The sequence below is a fragment of the Stenella coeruleoalba genome (genome assembly GCF_951394435.1).
Source record: "Stenella coeruleoalba genome assembly, chromosome: 16".
NCBI classification, from domain to species: domain Eukaryota; kingdom Metazoa; phylum Chordata; class Mammalia; order Artiodactyla; family Delphinidae; genus Stenella; species Stenella coeruleoalba.
Window position 1 is genome coordinate 14,504,418 of NC_137162.1, and position 19,753 is coordinate 14,524,170.

The 19,753-nt window shown below is 44.0% G+C and overlaps 1 protein-coding gene across 6 annotated transcripts in view; it reads left to right on the top strand.

Moving 5' to 3' along the window:
- Positions 1–19,753, top strand: part of GFRA1 (GDNF family receptor alpha 1) — a 212,635-nt gene that overhangs the window by 165,703 nt on the left and 27,179 nt on the right. For all 6 annotated transcript variants that reach the window (XM_079899357.1, XM_079899359.1, XM_079899355.1 and 3 more), the window contains 3 exons: positions 394–503; positions 3,425–3,559; positions 13,208–13,389. In XM_079899357.1, coding sequence (XP_079755483.1) covers positions 394–503; positions 3,425–3,559; positions 13,208–13,389 — 427 coding nt within the window. The remainder of the gene's footprint in view (positions 1–393; positions 504–3,424; positions 3,560–13,207; positions 13,390–19,753) is intronic.

Genomic DNA, 19,753 nt, shown 5'->3' on the forward strand with positions numbered 1-19,753 from the left:
TATAGGATCCTGTTTTGATGCCAGGGACATGTTTCTGTATAAAGTAAATATTTTCCCAGTGTGGACCTCCGGTGAGTGTGTGGAGAAGCACATTTCCTAAAGATGCAAATAAGTCTAGTCAGAAATAAATATTGAATGGAAACTTCAAAGCATCTAGATTTCTCCAGTTATAGGCCCTGAAGTCTTCTCTGCAAGGCGCCCACACAGGAGGGCGAGGGGACGGTTAGGGGCGCGCATAAGAGAGGATGCTAATATTGTAAGAGTTCACGTTCTCTGTATTTTTTGGTGTGGAAAAAGGCCTATCAAGGAAGGAGTAAAGAAAAGTTATGTCTGTCCAGAAGCTTAGGCTATTTTAAAGCCTATTCCCCACCCCCTGCTTTCTTCCTGTTGCAGATCTCGCCTGGCGGATTTTTTTACCAACTGCCAGCCGGAGTCAAGGTCTGTCAGCAGCTGCCTAAAGGAAAACTACGCTGACTGCCTCCTCGCCTACTCGGGGCTTATTGGTAAGACTGGGGAGACATGGGATGGGAGAAAATGCTGGTTTACAAATACTCAGACTCCTTCCATTGTAGCCTGCCGCTCCCCATGGATGTAAAAATCTCCTAGGAATGCTCTGTGCTGGTGTTTTGATGTTGGGTCCTTGAGGACTCGCCTCTGAAGAAGGGGAGAAGAAAAAGGAGGAAAATGCATGCAATGGATGCGCAAAGGCAGGAAGCAGGGATTATTAAAGAACTGGAAGGCAGCCAGTGTGAAGACCTGGGAAGCGTCTCAGTTGGAGAACTGACCGCACAGAACAAAAGTAGGGGGGAGGGCTTCCCTGGTGGTGGTTGAGAGTCCGCCTGCCGATGCAGGGGACACGGGTTCGTGCCCTGGTCCGGGAAGATCCCACATGTCGCGGAGCGGCTGGGCCCGTGAGCCCTGGCCACTGGGCCTGCACGTCCAGAGCTTGTGCTCCACAAAGGGAGAGGCCACAACAGTGACAGGCCCGCGTACTGCAAAAAAAAAAAAAAAAAAAAAAAAAAAAGTAGGGGGGAAAGCGTGGTTATGGAAGAGGAGAGCAAGTCAAACCAAGTTAATTGAATTGGGGAACTTTGGAGAGAGGGAACTTGGAAGTCATTCAGTCTGGGGAAGTCAGAAAGGCTGTTTTCCAGAAATGGCCCTTTGGAAAGAAAATCCCTGAATACTGGGGGTCCTGCTCGCCATTAATATTCTGGGTAATTCAGCTCCTGGTGGGTAGGGGGTGTTTTGCCTAATTTTTTCCCCTGAGAACAGACATAGCATAAATAGTGTTTTCTGTCCTTCAAGACCTAAGGCGTTAGAGGAACCAGGTTCTTGGCATTCAGGGGAACAGTGCAAATAAATGAGGCACCAGTGCGAGTCGGAAGAGGGACAGAAAGAGGCAGATCTGTACCCAAGGATAAACAGGGGCAGCAGGAGGAAAGGAAGGGCTCTGGGTGCCAGGGCTGCAGAAGCCTTGGTGGCAGGACTCGCTCACGATTGTCGTTTGAGAAGCAACAGGTAATGAAGGCTGGGGAAGGATGAGGGAAATCACGGTTGTCAGAGCCTGACGGCTCAGCCAGGGTGCGAGCGCCTGCCAGGATCACACATGTCACCAGGCAGAAAGAAAGTCCCACCAAGAGTGACAGCACAGACCAAATTCTTTGTCACCAGAGTGTCTTCAGCAAGAGCCACTGGGAAAATCACTGACTGTACTTAATGCAGGGATATTGCAGGTGCCTGCACACTCATCCCAACTTTTTTTTTGCAAGGATACCTGTGCTCTCTTGGGTAATACCATTCACCAGCTATTGACCATTCTCATGGATAGGTCCCATGAGCTTATCTCCCTTAAGTCAGCTCTCCAAATTCGCATCCACTCTCCCCTTTTCTTAAATGAAGTAGTCCCTAGTAGGATTATTTATCAACTATGGAATTACAGGTTTAAGAAATAACTGAATTAAGTAAGGAGTGCTCATTGTAAAGAGTTTTTTTTTTTTAAATACAGAGAACGCAAAGGAGACAATGTTAAAGACGTACAGCCCCACTCCAGGATATAATCACTCTTTACACCTCAGTCCGTACCTTCTAGGTGCACACGCTCATGAAATACTCCATACGGCGCCAAGCCTCAGGGCTGCCAGGTGTTTCTGGCCTGAGGATGATGAAATCCTCATTATTTAAGGGAATAACTGGTTGAGACAATGCATTCTGTGCACCAAAATTTATTTCTCTCTTGGGTCCAACTCTTTCCCTCCACTCTGGTCATTGGGTTCTAACTTCTCTCAGGACAAAGCTTGTTCCTACTTCTTCCAAATGGCAGGGATCCATTCTGGTGCCAGGCATACAGCAGATGCTTAGTAGACATACTCTAGCCTCTTCACTCAGCGTTTGGGGTGCCTGTTCCTTTCTCACCCAAAGTTAGAAGCTTCTCTCTGCTGTGGGTTGACGTTTTCATCCCAAGGTATAATGGGACATTATTTAGTTCAAGTCAGTAAGGAATGTAGGGCAAAGAAGATATGCCCTTGACCCAGAAGAGCTTAAAAAGAATTTTTTTTCTGTTTCTGAACCAAATATATCCTGTGGCTCACTGGACTGCCTACTACTTCTTAATTCCACAAACTGTATAAAAACAGAAGGCTTCTTGGCATGAGTAGGCCTTGCCTGGTGTGAGCCACCCAGGAGAAGACACTTGGGTCATGCTAAGTATACACACATTGTTTATTTGTACCAGTACAGAACTCATCAAAAGAACAATGAATACACAGGAAGAGGTAGGCAAGAGTGACCACCCAGCATTTCTTTGAGGACTCCTAACACAATACTCGAGGAGCCATTGGCTTAGAGAATTTCCTTTGTTTAGTTCCAATTCCATCACAACGTGGAACACTGAATCAGTTGAGAGTCTAGTGAGCAGAGGCCGCCTTGTATACATCCAGCATGTGGGGTAACCCATAAGGGTAGCTTCTAAGCTTCTCTGGGTTACTCTGAAGGAACCTATTGCTTCCGAGGGAGGTAGAGGCAAAGTCCTGAAAGGGTTTTTTAAGATGTGTCAGACCAGCTCTATCTATTTATGAAGATTAATGACATTTTCAAGAAAATGCAAGGGACTTGGCAGCTCACGCGTTCTAAGTTACTTCTCCGCTACTCCATGGCATCCGCACCGTTTGTGCGGCGAAACACACCCTAAGCGCAGCTCAAGGAGTTCCGTTAGAATTTTTTAAGTAAATGTGTAAATTATTTTACGTGCTCAAGATAAATTGCCAAGAAAATGCACTGTTTAACCTAGTTTTCCACTCAGCAAACACAATGTCTGTAATTCTCCACGGGTGCATCCACTGTCAGAGAAACATTTGTTTCTTTTTAGGCTCTAGGAAAGGTTATACCATCACACAAGAATAAAACGCCTTGTTTTTTACTCTTCTAGGTACAGTCATGACCCCCAACTACATAGACTCCAGTAGCCTCAGCGTGGCCCCCTGGTGTGACTGCAACAACAGTGGAAACGACCTGGAGGAGTGCTTGAAATTTCTGAATTTCTTCAAGGACAACACATGTCTTAGTGAGTTTCAAAAACAACAGGCAACAAACACACAAACGTGTTCTCCCCTCTAAGTTTAAGCTGGCCCTTTGTGTTTCTTGTGTCTGCCTTCTCTCTCTCTCTCTCTCTCTCTCTCTCTCTGTCTCTGTGTCCCTTTTTTTCCTGATCGCTGCCAGTGAATCCAGCTCCTTTTGGCCTCAGTACGTAATGCAGCGGGGCCGGAGCAAGTGATGAACTAGGTGCTGCTAAGACGGCGAGTCCAGAGGCCCAGGAGAGTGAGAGATGCAAATAACCAAGGGTACATTGTGTGGGAAAGAACATTTCTACCCACAGTTGAGATTTTGATCTTGGCAACCAACCCCAAGTCAGTTCCAGCAGTTCTTAAAACCTGGTCAGAATATACAATGTGAGACGCTCAGACGAGTTAGATGGGGGTAGGCCTCCAAGGGCTTTCTGAGAAAAATTAGAATGTTAACATCAATAGCCCCCTGGATGTTCAGGGTTGGCTCCGAGGAGAAGCAACGGTTCTTGAGCGAGATCGGCTGGTGATGCAGCCAGGAGCTTCAGGAGGTCGGTTATCTCTGGAGATGAGCTGAGCCGGGGATGGGGGGCGGGCGGTGGGCTCTGCTTGGGAACAGTACTGGTTATTATTGCAGGGTCCTTTAGGCAACTTGGAAGCATGTTTCCCAAAGGGAGAGGGATAGAGAGAAATGTACGGGTGTGAGCGATGGGCCTCATCAGATGAACTCTGTAAGCACTGTGCCAGGTCTCCCTTCTGTCCACCGAGATGTGCACGCTCTAGGCGATGATCCAGCTGAGATGCTTGAATACCTTATTCGCATTTTGCGGTGCAGCCACCATTAACTTATCGGGTGCCTGCTCTACGTGCAAAGTCAGTCTGTGAGAATTGTACCGTATACATTGTCGCACTGACTGTAACCTGCACCTAGGAGATGCGGGTGTTACCTCCATTTCACAGTTGAATAAATGGCTGGTATTCACCTAAACCAGCCATGCCAGAGATAGGATCCAAAGCCCGAGTTCCTTCCTCTGCGGCCCACTGTGACCTGAGGGCTTCTGTGTCAGGCCTGATATTGAAGGGCCTGATGGACAAGAACTCGTGCCTGCACGTCGGGGACCAGGTATGACTTCCCAGTGGGAAGCGCGGACCAAGCTTCACCTACCCCTCTGAGCACTGTGCCCTCAGGTGACAATTTCTCCATGGTGCTCTGAGTGATTTCTAAAGAATTAGCAAACTATTTACTGCACGCGTGGGAAAGCTTTTAAGTGTTACTTCTAAAGCCTCCTCAATTGTTTCTTCTGTTGAAAAGACAAATCTTAGTGATTTGCTCAGTAGGTGCTTGGCTATAACCCAATGCTTTGATCATCTTAAAACTAAAACAAGCTTTTGGACACTAAAGTGAAATTAAAACCCATAAAACTAGTCGAAAGTATGGAGACGTTTGCCAAGACATTGGGCACACCGGGGAACTACACCTTAAGCCTTTTATTTGGTCTTGACTAAAAAAAAATAAATATATATAAGCGCGTGCACACACACACACACACACACACACACACACACACATCCTCTTTTTCACATCCTGCACACTGTTCTGGCAGAATCCAAGTTTTAATGAAGATAAAGCAATGACAACAGAGGTCAGTGTGAGAAAAAAGATTATACTCACTTGGGCTGGAAAACCACTGCCTCATAGAGAAATTAAAGTTGTCCCTGCTTAATAATATTTTGGTGAAGGGGATAATGGTATCTTATTGTTAATGACTTTTCAATAAAAATAAATGCGTTTGGTCTTCACCGGTGACCAAAGCCAGCCAGAATTTTTCATAGTCATTCCATTTATACTTTGATTAGATGGAGCACAGCCTATCAAAGACACAGGGCTGTAAATTCAGTCTCTTGCAACAGGCCCTAGAGTAGAAGGAATTGGAATATGTAGATTCCAACCCAAACGCAATAACCCAATTCTGCTCCCTGCAAATTAACCAAAACCCTCCAGTTCTCTTATCGTGAGCGTGATTCCAGCCTGTTGTGTACTTCTGGTAATTGGGGAGGAGACAGTTATTTTCAAGCCAAAGTACATGGCCGAGGTGAAGGGAAGAGAGCGGAATGGTCTGGGGGCAGAGATGAGACATCAGTTACTGTCACTCAAGTCCTTTTTCAGGTGCCACCTTCGCCTTCCTGGGCCACGCCATCGAAACTCCAGCTCCCCGTTCCCATCCTGGTGCTCCCTGAACCCCACCTCTGTGTCATCTTCCTCCAAGCATTTCTCACCACCTAATGTATTATATACTTTACTTATTTGCCTCCCCAACCAGAATGTGACCTCCACAAGGACAGGGACTTTTGTCTCTTGTTGCTGTCATTGTTGTCCCCTGCCGATACCCAGCACAGAGCGGTGACTGGCACTCAATAGATGTTCCATTGACACTTGAATGAATGAATGAGCAGGTGGACAAACGGTCTTCCCAAATGGCAAGGCAAACACGCTAGAAATCACAGACAGTTTCAACAAGTGACATGGGTTTCCTGAATCTACATGCCTTAACAAGAAAAAGGAAGGTTTTGCTGTTTTCTTGTTGTTATCCTGGGTCATTTAAGGAAACTGGTCCCCCAAGTACCTCTTTCTTTACCTTCCTCCCACCCGTTAAGCCATGTCACATGGATGGGAGCATTAGAAGCATTGATATTAATTTGAAGCGGTTTCTTACAGCCTAAAAAATGTCGTTTTAGAGAACAAGCTTCCAATTTGCTAAACTTAAAGGACAACAATTTTAGAACAAAATGTCCCTTCTAAGAGGAAGACTAGGCTTAAATTATTCTGTCTTGTATATCGAAAAATGCCAGCTAAGAGTCATATATTAAAAATTTACACATTCAGGTCCCAAATGGAAGAGTTTGATATCTTATACAATGAATATGAAATAAAAAATTCCTAAATCCACGCCAAATCCCCAAGGACCTGATTAAAAACTGTTTTTTATTCATCTTAGGGAGGAGAACAACACACATCCAATTTACTTGTGACATAAAAACAATCTAATCCCATGAAATTGTAATAGGATTTTAAAGTTTTACATTTTAAACTTTTCATTTAACAGGGCTGCTCCTTCCTAATTATGCAGATTTTGTTTGGACAACTGGGAGCAAAAAGGGAAAAAATAATCTTACTTAAATTTTCACTATATATTATTGATGAGGTTTGGGATAGATTTTTCTTTTAAAGAAACTGGTTGCGTTTGTACCTTGAGCAATGCTGGGCTCATAGTAGGTGCTCTGTGGTAGCGAATCACACTTTTTTGCTGTTTGATTTTACTGGCTGCCAAATTTCTATGAATGCCACTGAGTTGCCCCAGTATCATAATTACGGATGTGGTACTTAAAAAAAACACTAAATAGACTCCCTCTTTCGAGAACACCAGAATCACAACTAACTGCTGAACAATCATCGACACAAAGACACTGGAATTCACCAAAATAGAAACCCCACATCCAAAGACAAAGGAGAAGCCACAATGAGACGGTAGGAGGGGTGCAATCACAATAAAATCAACTCCCATAACTGCTGGGTGGGTGACTCACAAACTGCAGAACACTTATACCACAGAAGTCCGCCCACTGGAGTGAAGGTTCTCAGCCCCACGTCAGGCTTCCAACCCTGGGGGTCCGGAAACAGGACGAGGAATTCCTAGAGAATCAGACTTTGAAGGCTAGTGGGCTTTGATTGCAAAACTTCGACAGGACTGGGGGAAACAGAGACTCCATGCTTGGAGGGCACACACTAAGTAGTGTGTGCATTGGGACCCAGGGGAAGGAACATTGATCCCATCGGAGACTGAAGCAGACCTACCTGCTACTGTTGGAGGGTCTACTGCAGAGGTGGGGGGTGGCTGTGCCTCACCATTAGAACAAGGACACTGGCAGCAAAAGTTCTGGGAAGTACTCCTTCATGTGAGCCCTCCCAGAGTCCACCATTAGCCCCACCAAAGAGCCTGGGTAGGCTCCAGTGTTGGGTTGCCTCAGGCCAAACAACCAACAGGGAGGGAACCCAGCCCCACCCATCAGTAGACAAGTGGATTAAAGTTTTACTGAGCTCTGCCCACCAGAGCAACAGCCAGCTCTACCCACCACCAGTCCCTCCCATCAGGAACCTTCCACAAGCCTCTTAGATAGCCTCATACACCAGAGAGCAAAAAGCGAAGCAAGAAGAACTACAGTCCTGCAGCCTGTGGAACAAAAACCACATTCACAGAAAGATAGACGAGATGAAAAGGCAGAGGGCTATGTACCACATGAAAGAACAAGATAAAACCCCAGAAAAACAACTGAATGAAGTGGACATAGGCAATCTTCCAGAAAGAGAATTCAGAACAATGATAGTGAAGATGACCCAGGACCTCGAAAAAAAAATGGAAGCAAAGATCGAGAAGATGCAAGAAATGTTTAACAAAGATCTAGAAGAATTAAAGAACAAACAAACAGAGATGAGCAATACAATAACTGAAATGAAAAATACACTAGAAGGAATCAATAGCAGAATAACTGAGGAAGAAGAACGGATAAGTGACCTGGAAGACAGAATGGTGGAATTCACTGCCACCAAACAGAATAAAGAAAAAAGAATGAAAAGAAATGAAGACAGCCTAAGAGACCTCTGGGACAATCTTAAACGCAACAACATTCACGTTATAGGGGTCCCAGTAGGAGAAGAGAGAGAGAAAGGACCCAAGAAAATATTTGAAGATATTATAGTCAAAAACTTCCCTAACATGGAAAAGGAAATAGCCACCCAAGTCCAGGAAGCACAGAGAGTCCCATACAGGATAAACCCAAGAAGAAACACGCCAAAACACATAGTAATCAAATTGGCAAAAATTAGACAAAGAAAAATTATTGAAAGCAGCAAGGGAAAAATGACAAATAACATACAAGGGAACTCCCATAAGGCTAACGGCTGATTTCTCAGCAGAAACTCTGCAAGCCAGAAGGGAGTGGCATGATATACTTAAAGCGATGAAAGGGAAGAACCTACAACCAAATTACCCAGCAAGGATATCACTCAGATTTGACGGAGAAATCAAAAGCTTTACAGACAAGCAAAACCTAAGAGAATTCAGCACCACCAAACCAGCTCTACAACAAATGCTAAAGGAACTTCTCTAAGTGGGAAACACAAGAGAAGAAAAGGACCTTCAAAAACAAACCCAAAACAATTAAGAAAATGGTCATAGGAACATACATATCGATAATTACCTTAACCGTGAATGGATTAAATGCCACAACCACAAGACACAGGCTTGCTGAATGGATACAAAAACAAGACCCACATATATGCTGTCTACAAGAGACCCACTTCAGACCTAGGGATACATACAGACTGAAAGTGAGGGGATGGAAAAAGATATTCCATGCAAATGGAAATCAAAAGAAACCTGGAGTAGCAATACTCATATCAGATAAAATAGACTTTAAAATAAAGACTATTACAAGAGACAAGGAAGGACACTGTGTAATGATCAAGGGATCAATCCAAGAAGACATAACAATTATAAATATATATGCACCCAACATAGGAACACCTCAATACATAAGGCAACTGCTAACAGCTCTAAAAGAGGAAATCGACAGTAGCACAATAATAGTGGGGGACTTTAATACCTCACTTACACCAATGGACAGCTCATCCAAGATGAAAATAAATAAGGAAACACAAGCTTTAAATAACACAATAGACCAGATAGATTTAATTGATATTTATAGGAGACTCCATCCAGAAACAACAGATTATACTTTCTTCTCCAGTGCACACAGCACATTCTCCAGGATAGATCACATCTTGGGTCACAAATCAAGCCTCGGTAAATTTAAGAAAATTGAAATCATATCAAGCACCTTTTCTGACCACAATGCTATGAGATTAGAAATCAATTACTGGGGAAAAAAATGTAAAAAACACAAACACATGGAGGCTAAACAATACGTTACTAAATAACCAAGAGATCACTGAAGAAATCAAAGAGGAAATCAAAAAATACCTAGAGACAAATGATAATGAAAACACGATGATCCAAAACCTATGGGATGCAGCAAAATCAGTTCAAAGAGGGAAGCTTATAGCTATTCAAGCCTACTTCAAGAAACAAGAAAAATCTCAAATAAACAATCTAATGTTACACCTAAAGGAACTAGAGAAAGATGAATAAACAAAACCCAAAGTTAGCAGAAGGAAAGAAATCATCAAGATCAGAGCAGAAATAAATGAAATAGAAACAAAGAAAACAATAGCAAAGATCAATAAAACTAAAAGCTGTTTCTTTGAGAAGATAAACAAAAGTGATAAACCATTAGCCAAACTCATCAAGAAAAAGAGGAAGAGGACTCAATACAATTAGAAATGAAAAAGGAGAAGTTACAACAGACACCGCAGAAGCAACTCTATGCCAATAAAATGGACAACCTGGAAGAAATGGACAAATTCTTAGAAAGGTATAAACTTCCAAGACTGAACCAGGAAGAAATAGAAAATATGAACAGACCAATCACAAGTAATGAAATTGAAACTGTGATTTAAAAGTTTCCAACAAACAAAAGTCCAGGACCAGCTGGCTTCACAGGCGAATTCTATCAAATATTTAGAGAAAAGCTAACACCTATCCTTCTCAAACTCTTCCAAAATATAGCAGAGGGAGGAACACTCCCAAACTCATTCTACGAGGCCACCATCACCTTGATACCAAAACCAGACAAGGATGTCACAAAGAAAGAAAACTACAGGCCAATATCACTGATGAACATAGATGCAAAAATCCTCAACAAAATACTAGCAAACAGAATCCAACAGCACTTTAAAAGGATCATACACCATGATCAAGTGGGGTTTATTCCAGGAATGCAAGGATGCTTCAATATATGCAAATCAATCAATGTGATACAACATATTAATAAATTGAAGGAGAAAAGCCATATGATTATCTCAATAGATGCAGAAAAAGCTTTTGACAAAATTCAACACCCATTTCTGATAAAAACTCTCCAGAAAGTGGGCATAGAGGGAAGCTACCTCAGCATAATAAAGGCCATATATGACAAACCCACAGCAAACATCATTCTCAATGGTGAAAAACTGAAAGCATTTCCTCGAAGATCAGGAACAAGACAAGGATGTCAACTCTCACCACTATTATTCAACATAGTTTTGGAAGTCCTAGCCACGGCAATCTGAGAAGAAAAAGAAATAAAAGGGATCCAGATGGGAAAAGAAGAAGTAAAACTGTCACTGCTTCCAGATGACATGATACTATACGTAGAGAATCCTAAAGATGCCACCAGAAAACTACTAGAGCTAATCAAAGAATTTGGTGAAGTTGCAGGATACAAAATTAATGCACAGAAATCTCTTGCATTCCTATACACTAATGATGAAAAATCTGAAAGAGAAATTAAGGAAACACTCCCATTTACCATTGCAACAAAAAGAATAAAATACCTAGGAATAAACCTACCTAGGGAGATAAAAGACCTGTATGCAGAAAACTATAAGACACTGATGAAAGAAATTAAAGATGATACCAACAGATGGAGGGATATACTATGTTCTTGGATTGGAAGAATTAATATTGTGAAAATGACTCTACTACCCAAAGCAATCTACAGATTCAATGCAATCCCTATCAAATTACCAATGGCATTTTTTACAGAACTAGAACAAAAAATCTTAAAATTTGTATGGAGACAAAAAAGACCCCGAATAGCCAAAGCAGTTTTGAGGGAAAAAACGGAGGTGGAGGAATCAGACTCCCTGACTTCAGACTATACTACAAATCTACAGTAATGAAGGCAATATGATGCTGGCACAAAAACAGAAATATAGTTCAATAGAGCAGGATACAAAGCCCAGAGATAAACCCACGCACCTGTGGTCAACTAATCTATGACAAAGGAGACAAGGGTATACAGTGGAGAAAAGACAGTCTCTTCAATAAGTGGTGCTGGGAAAACTGGACAGCTACATGTAAAAGAATGAAATTAGAACACTCCCCAGCACCATATACAAAAATAAACTCAAAATGGATTAGAGACCTAAATGTAAGACCGGGCACTATAAAATTCTTAGAGGAAAACATAGGAAGAACACTCTTTGTCATAAATCACAGCAAGATCTTTTTTGATCCACCTCCTAGAGTAATGGAAATAAAAACAAAAATAAACAAATGGAACCTAATGAAACTTAAAAGATTTTGCACAGCAAAGGAAAACATAAACAAGACGAAAGGAAAACCCTCAGAATGGGAGAAAATATTTGCAAAGGAATCAATGGACAAAGGATTAGTCTCCAAAATATATAAACAGCTCATGTAGCTCAATATTAAAAAAACAAACAACCGAATCCAAAAATGGGCAGAAGTCCTAAATAGACATTTCTCCAAAGAAGACATACAGATGGCCAACAGGCAAATGAAAAGATGCTCAACATCACTAATTGTTAGAGAAATGCAAATCAAAACTACAATGAGGTATCACCTCCACAAGTTAGAATGGGCATCATCAGAAAATCTACAAACAAATGCTGGAGAGGGTGTGGAGAAAAGGGAACCTTCTTGCACTGTTGGTGGGAATGTAAATGGATACAGCAACAATGGAGAACAGTATGGAGGTTCCTTAAAAAACTAAAAATAGAACTACCATATGACCCAGCAATCCCACTACTGGGCATATACCCAGAGAAAACCATAATTCAAAAAGACACATGCAGCCCAATGTTCATTGCAGCGCTATTTACAATAGCCAGGTCATGGGAGCAACCTAATGCCCATCGACAGATGAATGGATAAAGAAGATGTGGTACATATATACAATGGAATATTACTTAGCCATAAGAAGGAACGAAATTGGGTCATTTGTAAAGACGTGGATGCATCTATAGACTGTCATACAGAATGAAGTAAGTCAGAAAGAGAAAAACAAAGATATTAACACATATATGTGGAACCAAGAAAATGGTACAGATGAACCGGTTTGCAGAGCAGAAATTGAGACACAGAAGTAGAGAAAAAAACGTATGGACGCCAGGGGGTGAAAGCGGCGGGGGTGGGGGTGGTGGTTTGATGAATTGGGAGATTGGGAGTGACATGTATACACTGATGTGTATAAAATGGATGAATAATAAGAGCCTGCTGTATAAAAGAATAAATTAAATTTTAAAAAGAAAATACAAAAAACAAACAAGAACACTAAATAGTTTGCTTTTAGTATAGAATTTTGACACAAGCATTTTCTTGGAAGATGGAACAGTGACTGTGATCCCAAATAACAGGTCTGAGCCTGGCTTTCAAAAGGCTCGACTGATGGGTGTTTCAGGGCAAGGATCTTGCTCCACACCTGATACGTGAATAGGGACACAATACATATTTGTTGCACTTAGAGCATAGCTAAGTGTCCAGCTCAGGGTTTAATGAATGAATGAATTTTTGAGCACCTGACCCACGGCTGGCTTTCAGCGTGTGGAGGGTGGATGGATAGATGGGGTTGGTTCACAGAAGTCCAGTGCTCTCATCAGAATTTCTAGTGTGCCTCTCTGCCTTCATGTAGACTGTCTGTTACATTTGCTGCTTGATTTTAAAATTGGATTTCCTCCTGTTTTACTGCAGAAAATGCAATTCAAGCCTTTGGCAATGGCTCAGATGTGACCGTGTGGCAGCCAGCCCTCCCAGTTCAGACCACCACTGCCACCACCACCACAGCCTTCCGGGTCAAGAACAAGCCCCTGGGGCCAGCAGGCTCTGAGAACGAAATCCCCACTCATGTTTTACCACCTTGTGCAAATTTACAGGTAAGAGCAGGGGCTTGAACTCCCTGTCGGTGCTTTACTTCTGAGGGCAACACAGATGCATTTTCTGAAATGCATTTAGAGATGGAGGGAGAATGATAGACTGCTGCTCAGGTTTGAGTCTCAAAAGTGCATTTTAACCATGAGAGATGGAGACCGTGATATTCTCTAGAGTGGAGAGAAGGATGGGCTCTGGAACTGACTCTGCCATTGACGAGGGCTGGGGCTTTGGTAGGTTCAGTCTCCTATGGGGTCACTGCTCCTTCCCCTGGGTCCTGATGCGCACACTACTTTGTGTGTGTACTCCAAGAGTGGAGTCTCTGTTTCCCCCAGTCCTGTCAAAGTCCTGCAATGAAAGCCCACTAGCCTTCAAAGTCTGATTCTCTAGGAATTCCTCCTCCTGTTGCTGGACCCCCAGATTGGGAAGCCTGATGTGGGACTCAGAACATTCACTCCAGTGGGTGGACTTCTGTGGTATAATTTTTCTCCAGTTTGTGAGTCACCCACCCAGCAGTTATGGGATTTGATTTTATTGTGATTGCACCCCTCCTACCATCTCATTTTGGCTTCTCCTTTGTCTTTGGATGTGGGGTATCTTTTTTGGTGAATTCCAGTGTCTTTGTGTCGATGATTGTTCAGCAGTTAGTTGTGATTCTGGTGTTCTCTCAAGAGGGAGTGAGAGCACGTCCTTCTACTCTGCCATCTTAAACCAATTCTCCCTCTTCTGCCCATTTTTTAATCGGACTGTTGGTTTCTTTGATGTTGAGTTGTATGAGCTGTTTATATATGTTGGATATTAATCCCTTATCAGTCATATCATTTGCAAACATTTTCTCCCATTCAGTGGGTCGTCTTGGGGGCTCTTGGCTTTGTCAACATCATTGCCATTTAGACTGAATGTGGAATATTTAACTCTATCTAAAGATAAGCCAGAGACAGTGTTACTATCAAAGTGTTAAGGCAACTGTAGCGTCCTGCTCGGGTTCATTCTTCAGGAAGCAGAAGGAGATGCTCTTTCGTGGTTTGAGGAGCTGTGAGGCTCTGAAAACCCCTCGTGTGAATAGAGTCCAGTGAGAACGGCCCAAAGACTTCTTTGGAGTTGATTCAGATCTCCAAGGGAAAGAACCACAATGACTTACAAATAGTCATTTCCTAACTTTAGTCAAAGCAGAGTGTTGATTCTTTTTGTTGATTTTTTTCATCATAATGAGTATTCAGCTATTTTGGAACATCTTCATATACTCACCAAGTATTTTCACACACTTCACCTCTTCGGATGTTACCCTCCTGACAGCTGCTAGAGAGATGCCTTGATTGTGTTGTTACTGGAGCCTTGGAGGACGTGGGGCTCAGCAAGGGGACGCTTTGGCTTGAGCCTGCAGAGCTAGCGAGTCACAGAACCAGCCCTGGAATCTAGAGGCTTGTGTTCTTTCCACGGTTCTTCCTTGATTTGAGAGGCAGCAGTGACCACGTGGTGACTTCTGCCTGCTGCCATGCCAGGAGAGGGGACCTGTGCCAGGCACTGTGTGTGTTCACACTTGTCACAGGAATCCATCCTCCCATCTCCCCACCACCCCCAGCCCAGGCCCTGCCGAGATCATCCTCACCAGAACACTCACCGGAAACTTCTCTGCCAAATACCTTCTTGACTCACAACCCAGTCTGTGTCCTAGAACGTACTCGGGCAGTTTTTCCACTTGTGACTTGCTTGCTCTCTTCTCACCCCCAACACTCCCCTCTTTTTCTTAGATATCTACCTGCCGTTCAGCTGAGCTTTAGTCTCTGTCTTCATCCTCCTGGGTCCCTACCAACACACACCATCATCTACACCCACACACAAGCCTGAGGAGAAGGCGGGGAGGGAAGACACAAGCTAAGGTCAACCAGATGTTCTTCATACTTCTAAAGTGTTTCCTGAGCCCTTCCCATCTCCAGTGCACTGTGCAGTAAATGCCAGAACTAGGAGGAAGCTTGGGGAATATTATGGCATCTAACTGCCCCATCCTGCAGTACAGCCCTGCGGTTCAGGGAGGGGAAGTGACTTGCACTAAGTCCCCCAGCTGGTTAGAGGTGGGTCTAGACGCAGACACAGCACCACGGAGCACAGTTTCTTTTTTATCTCTGGCCAGGCCTCAGCGTCCTGCTTCCTCTCAGGTCAGCCTTCTGTTCTTGTCGGGTCCGCTCAGCTTCCAGCATCTGTAAAGACAGGTGGCCAGAGGAGGGTAGGACCCTGTTAGGATGAGGTGATGACAGTGGCCAGAGGTGGTTCCTGACCACAAGAAGAGGCAAGCTTTGGCTGCAGCAAAACCGGTTTCTTCTCTGCTCGTGTCTAAGTGCACAGAGCATGATGGCAGAGGCAGTGTTCACCCTGTTTATTGAGCTCCTTTTGTGTTCTGGAAACTTCATGGAGATGGGCATTCAAAACAAATGCCGTCCTCAGTGAACGTACAAATAGCGGGCAAGATGCAGCTCGTCAGCATTTTTGGAAGGTCAGACTAAGTTAATAGATGGCAACTCAGAAGAATACTCATCACTGGAAACTCCGTGAAATTAGTTTCCCCCATGAGAGAGGAGTCTGACAGCCATGCGGAGGTGTTCTCCCCGTCTCCCTTCCCCCGGCCCCACCAAATCACCTGGCTTCTGCTTCTCGGGGTACAGTGCTTGGCTTGGCCACGTGGTGTTTACCTCCAGCAAGATCTGCCCGACCACCCCTCCCCATCAGGGGGACTCTGTGCCACTGCAAGGTCACCCTGGCAATGTCAGGGGAGACATGAGCTCTTTTCCCAAGGAACAGCCTTTCCTTCTGCTGTATTAGTGATAGGAACTCTGCCTCATAAACAGAGGGGCAAAGTAAAATTAAAGTAAAAATGAAAGCATGATGTTTCTCTCAGGGCTGCCATTTAACTTCTCAGCAGAGGGGGGAATGGAGACGTGGGAACACCAAGGAAGGAGGGGCGGCCACACCTCTCTCCCCGATGACACACACGCAATCCACACATCTTGGAGCTAAACAGCATTTTACTTCTAGGGAGCTCTTAAGGGTTCCACAAAACCTCACCTTACCTCCTGCGACGACTACCTGTCTGAGCCCATTTTTGCACCCATGAGGCAGGGGGTGAGGGCTTGGGTTTTACAGCCAAGCCTGTGTGCAGACCCAGGCTCTTGCCCTTACCAGCATCATGACCTCTCCAAGCCTCTGCTTCCTCAGCTACAAAATGTTACGACTGCCCAGCTGCTAGATTAAGAGGATTAAATGGGGGTAATGTTTCAGTGCCTGGGGCAGAGTGAATGCTCCAGAATGCCACATGCGATGCTTAATCCCAAGTCAGTTGGCCATTTGGCCCTTTGCAAGAGATGGATGGTGGCGTTGTGCCTTGCTTGGGGTGTTACACTAGGGAACATTGGTGTGAGTTGCACTAACAGGTATATAGTGTGTCTCATTTTGCAAAACATTTTGCATGCATTGTGCCCTCTAGTCCTCACAACAGCCCATGAGTCAGGTATGATAAACATCCTTCTCTTTTACAGATGAGGCAAATGAGGCAGGGACAGGCTAGGAACATAACTGAGATCACACAGTAATTCTGTAGTGGGGCTAGGATTTCCGACTCTGAGCCCAGTGTACTTTTTGCCTTGTTCCATGACCTTGGACAACCTGGGCTCTTTCTTTGAATTAGGAATTGGCAGAGAGTAAGAAGTAAAAAAATAGTAAAGGAGGGCTTCCCTGGTGGCGCCAGTGGTTGAGAGTCCGCCTGCCGATGCAGGGGACACGGGTCCGTGCCCCGGTCCGGGAGGATCCCACATGCCATGGAGCGGCTGGGCCCGTGAGCCAGGGCCGCTGAGCCTGCGCGTCCGGAGCCTGTGCTCCATAACGGGAGAGGCCACAACAGTGAGAGGCCCGCATACCAAAAAAAAAATAGTAAAGGAGGTCATGCAGTATTTGTCTTTCTGTGTCTGGCTTATTTCACTTTGTATAATGTCCTCCAGGTTTGTGATGTTATTTATATGTGGATTCTCAAAAAGTTGAACTTGTTAAAGCAGAGACTAGAATTGTGGTTACCAGGGGCTGGGGGTGGGGAAATGGGGAGATGTTGGTTATAGGGTACAAACTTTCAGACATGCAAGTTGAACAAGATCTGGATACATAGAGCACGGTGACTATAGTTAGCAGTACCATATTATATACTTGAAATTCGCCAAGAGAGTACATCTTAGCTGTTCTCACCCCACCCCCCAAAATGGTAACTGTGTGAGGTGATGAATATGTTAATTAGCTTGATTGCCGTAAACCTGTCACAATGTATACATATATCAAAACATCAAGTTGTATGCCTGAAGTAAATACAATTTTTATTTGTCAATTATACCTCAATAAATCTGGGGGCGGTGAATAATAGTAAAAGAGGAAGGGAGAAGCTGGATTTGAGAGACCCATATGTCCCAGTGCTTCCTGAAGGGGGTGCTTCGAATGATGGGAAAAACAGAAAGCTTGTAGGCTGGGATGCTTCATGCTGAAATCCCAGCAGACAGGGTACAGGGGAAAGACTGAAAGTTTGCCACTAAAACTTGTTGTAGCTCGATTATCTCTTTAGAATGACCTATATTAAGAATGGTTGAAAGAATCACTGGAAGCCAGAGGATTGGGGGTGAGTGGGTGAGTGATGAGAGGGGACTTAGCCTATGAGAACGTGGTCCCTGGCGTTGATTTAGGACTCTTGCTTCCACGTAGGGCTCCCAGGAGACTTATTCTTCCCATCTGTCCTTCCTTTGCCTGGCTATCTTCAGATAAATTACCACTTGCCGGGGGTCCTAGAAATATCTTAGAGTGGCGTTTGTCCCAGCCATATGTGTCATTACTCAGAATAGAACTGAGTTAAACCAGCTTGGGATCCATTGGTAACAGATTTGGAGCAAGTCAACTATCTTTGGCAGCTCTAAAGTTCACTACCCTCGAGAAGCACCCTCTTGTAATATTTTTAAATATACAATAATATGAGAAAACTCTGAGGGACTTGGGTTTCTATCTTAACATTTGAGATAGATTTCCCCTCGGAAGGGAAGACATAAGAATAAACATTTTCAAAAATCGGCTTCAGAGTGTAATTATCAACAAACCAAACACAATTCTGTTTGGGGAAAATGAGTGGCCTTGCGTGTGGTGTATATAGGACTCATCTGCAGTTCCTATGAAAGGCTCAGCTTTAAAAAAAGGAAAGTTGGTTGATTAGTATAAAATGTCATAGAAAAGTCCAAGCGCTAACCCCCTGAGATGATAAAATACCAGGTTTTGGGTAACCAGCCAAGCTCCCATGTCAGGATTAATTGGCAGGCATATTAGCAACGAGCATGACGCAGGCTGTGCCGTTGCTGGCATATCCCTTTGACTTGCACAAAGTGGTCACGTGACAAAGAAACATTAAGAATCCTACCAATTATTTCATCTTCTGTGCACTTGAGTGGTCTGGTAGCTGGAAAAGCTCAGAATGTTTAAATCAAATGGACTGTACTTGTCACTTATTTAAAGTAAATTTGGGAAGTGTAGGTGTTGGAAAAATCTCTGTTTTGCATTATTATACATCACTAAACTCTGGTGGCTTGAAGTGAAGACCTCTTAAAGTGGACTTTAGGCCCTGGATTTCCATGGTCAAATAGGGTTGTAGAAACTTGGGGAATACAGCCTTGGGACTAAGGCTGAGGACCCCTGAGAAGTTTTCACTGTCTCTGTGCTTTTCCTCAGGAAGAGACGTGACGTGTGACCGAGAGGAGAAAGTCTGATGGACGGGGGGCGCACACTCAGAGCAGGGCAGGCAGAAGGGTGTAGGAAGCTGTGAACACTTACTCGGGGCTCCAGGGAACAGGGCGAGCCACATCCAAAGTCAGTTTTTTTGGGAACCGAATAAAACATATCTATGAGTGAGACATGGAGGTACAGCAATTGTGGATCTCAAGTCTCCTCCCCTCATCTTAATGGAACTTTTAAGCAGCGTTCTATAGAAAAAGGAATTCGCAAAGCAGCTTTCTCAGTCATAAAAGAGATGTGAGCAGGGCCCAAATGAATAGCTTTTGCAAGAATGCTTACTGCTAAAGTGAGCAATGCAAAGGCTCCCTGTCCCTTCACCCGCCTTAGCAATCGTGTCACCTACTTTGGCAGTCAGACTATGCTAGCCCTAAGAGGAACAGGGCTGGCCGTCCGTGGGCCATGGGGGCAAACGCCTTGAGGTGAGCATCTTTCCTGGAGCAGAGAACCTGGATTCAGTGGATTTCAGTCTAGGTCTGTACCTCCCTGGCCTCCCAGGAAAGCCTCAGTACAATCCCTCTCTTGGCCAAGTACAGTCTGAAGCTATAGAAACGCACTGGGCACTTGTAT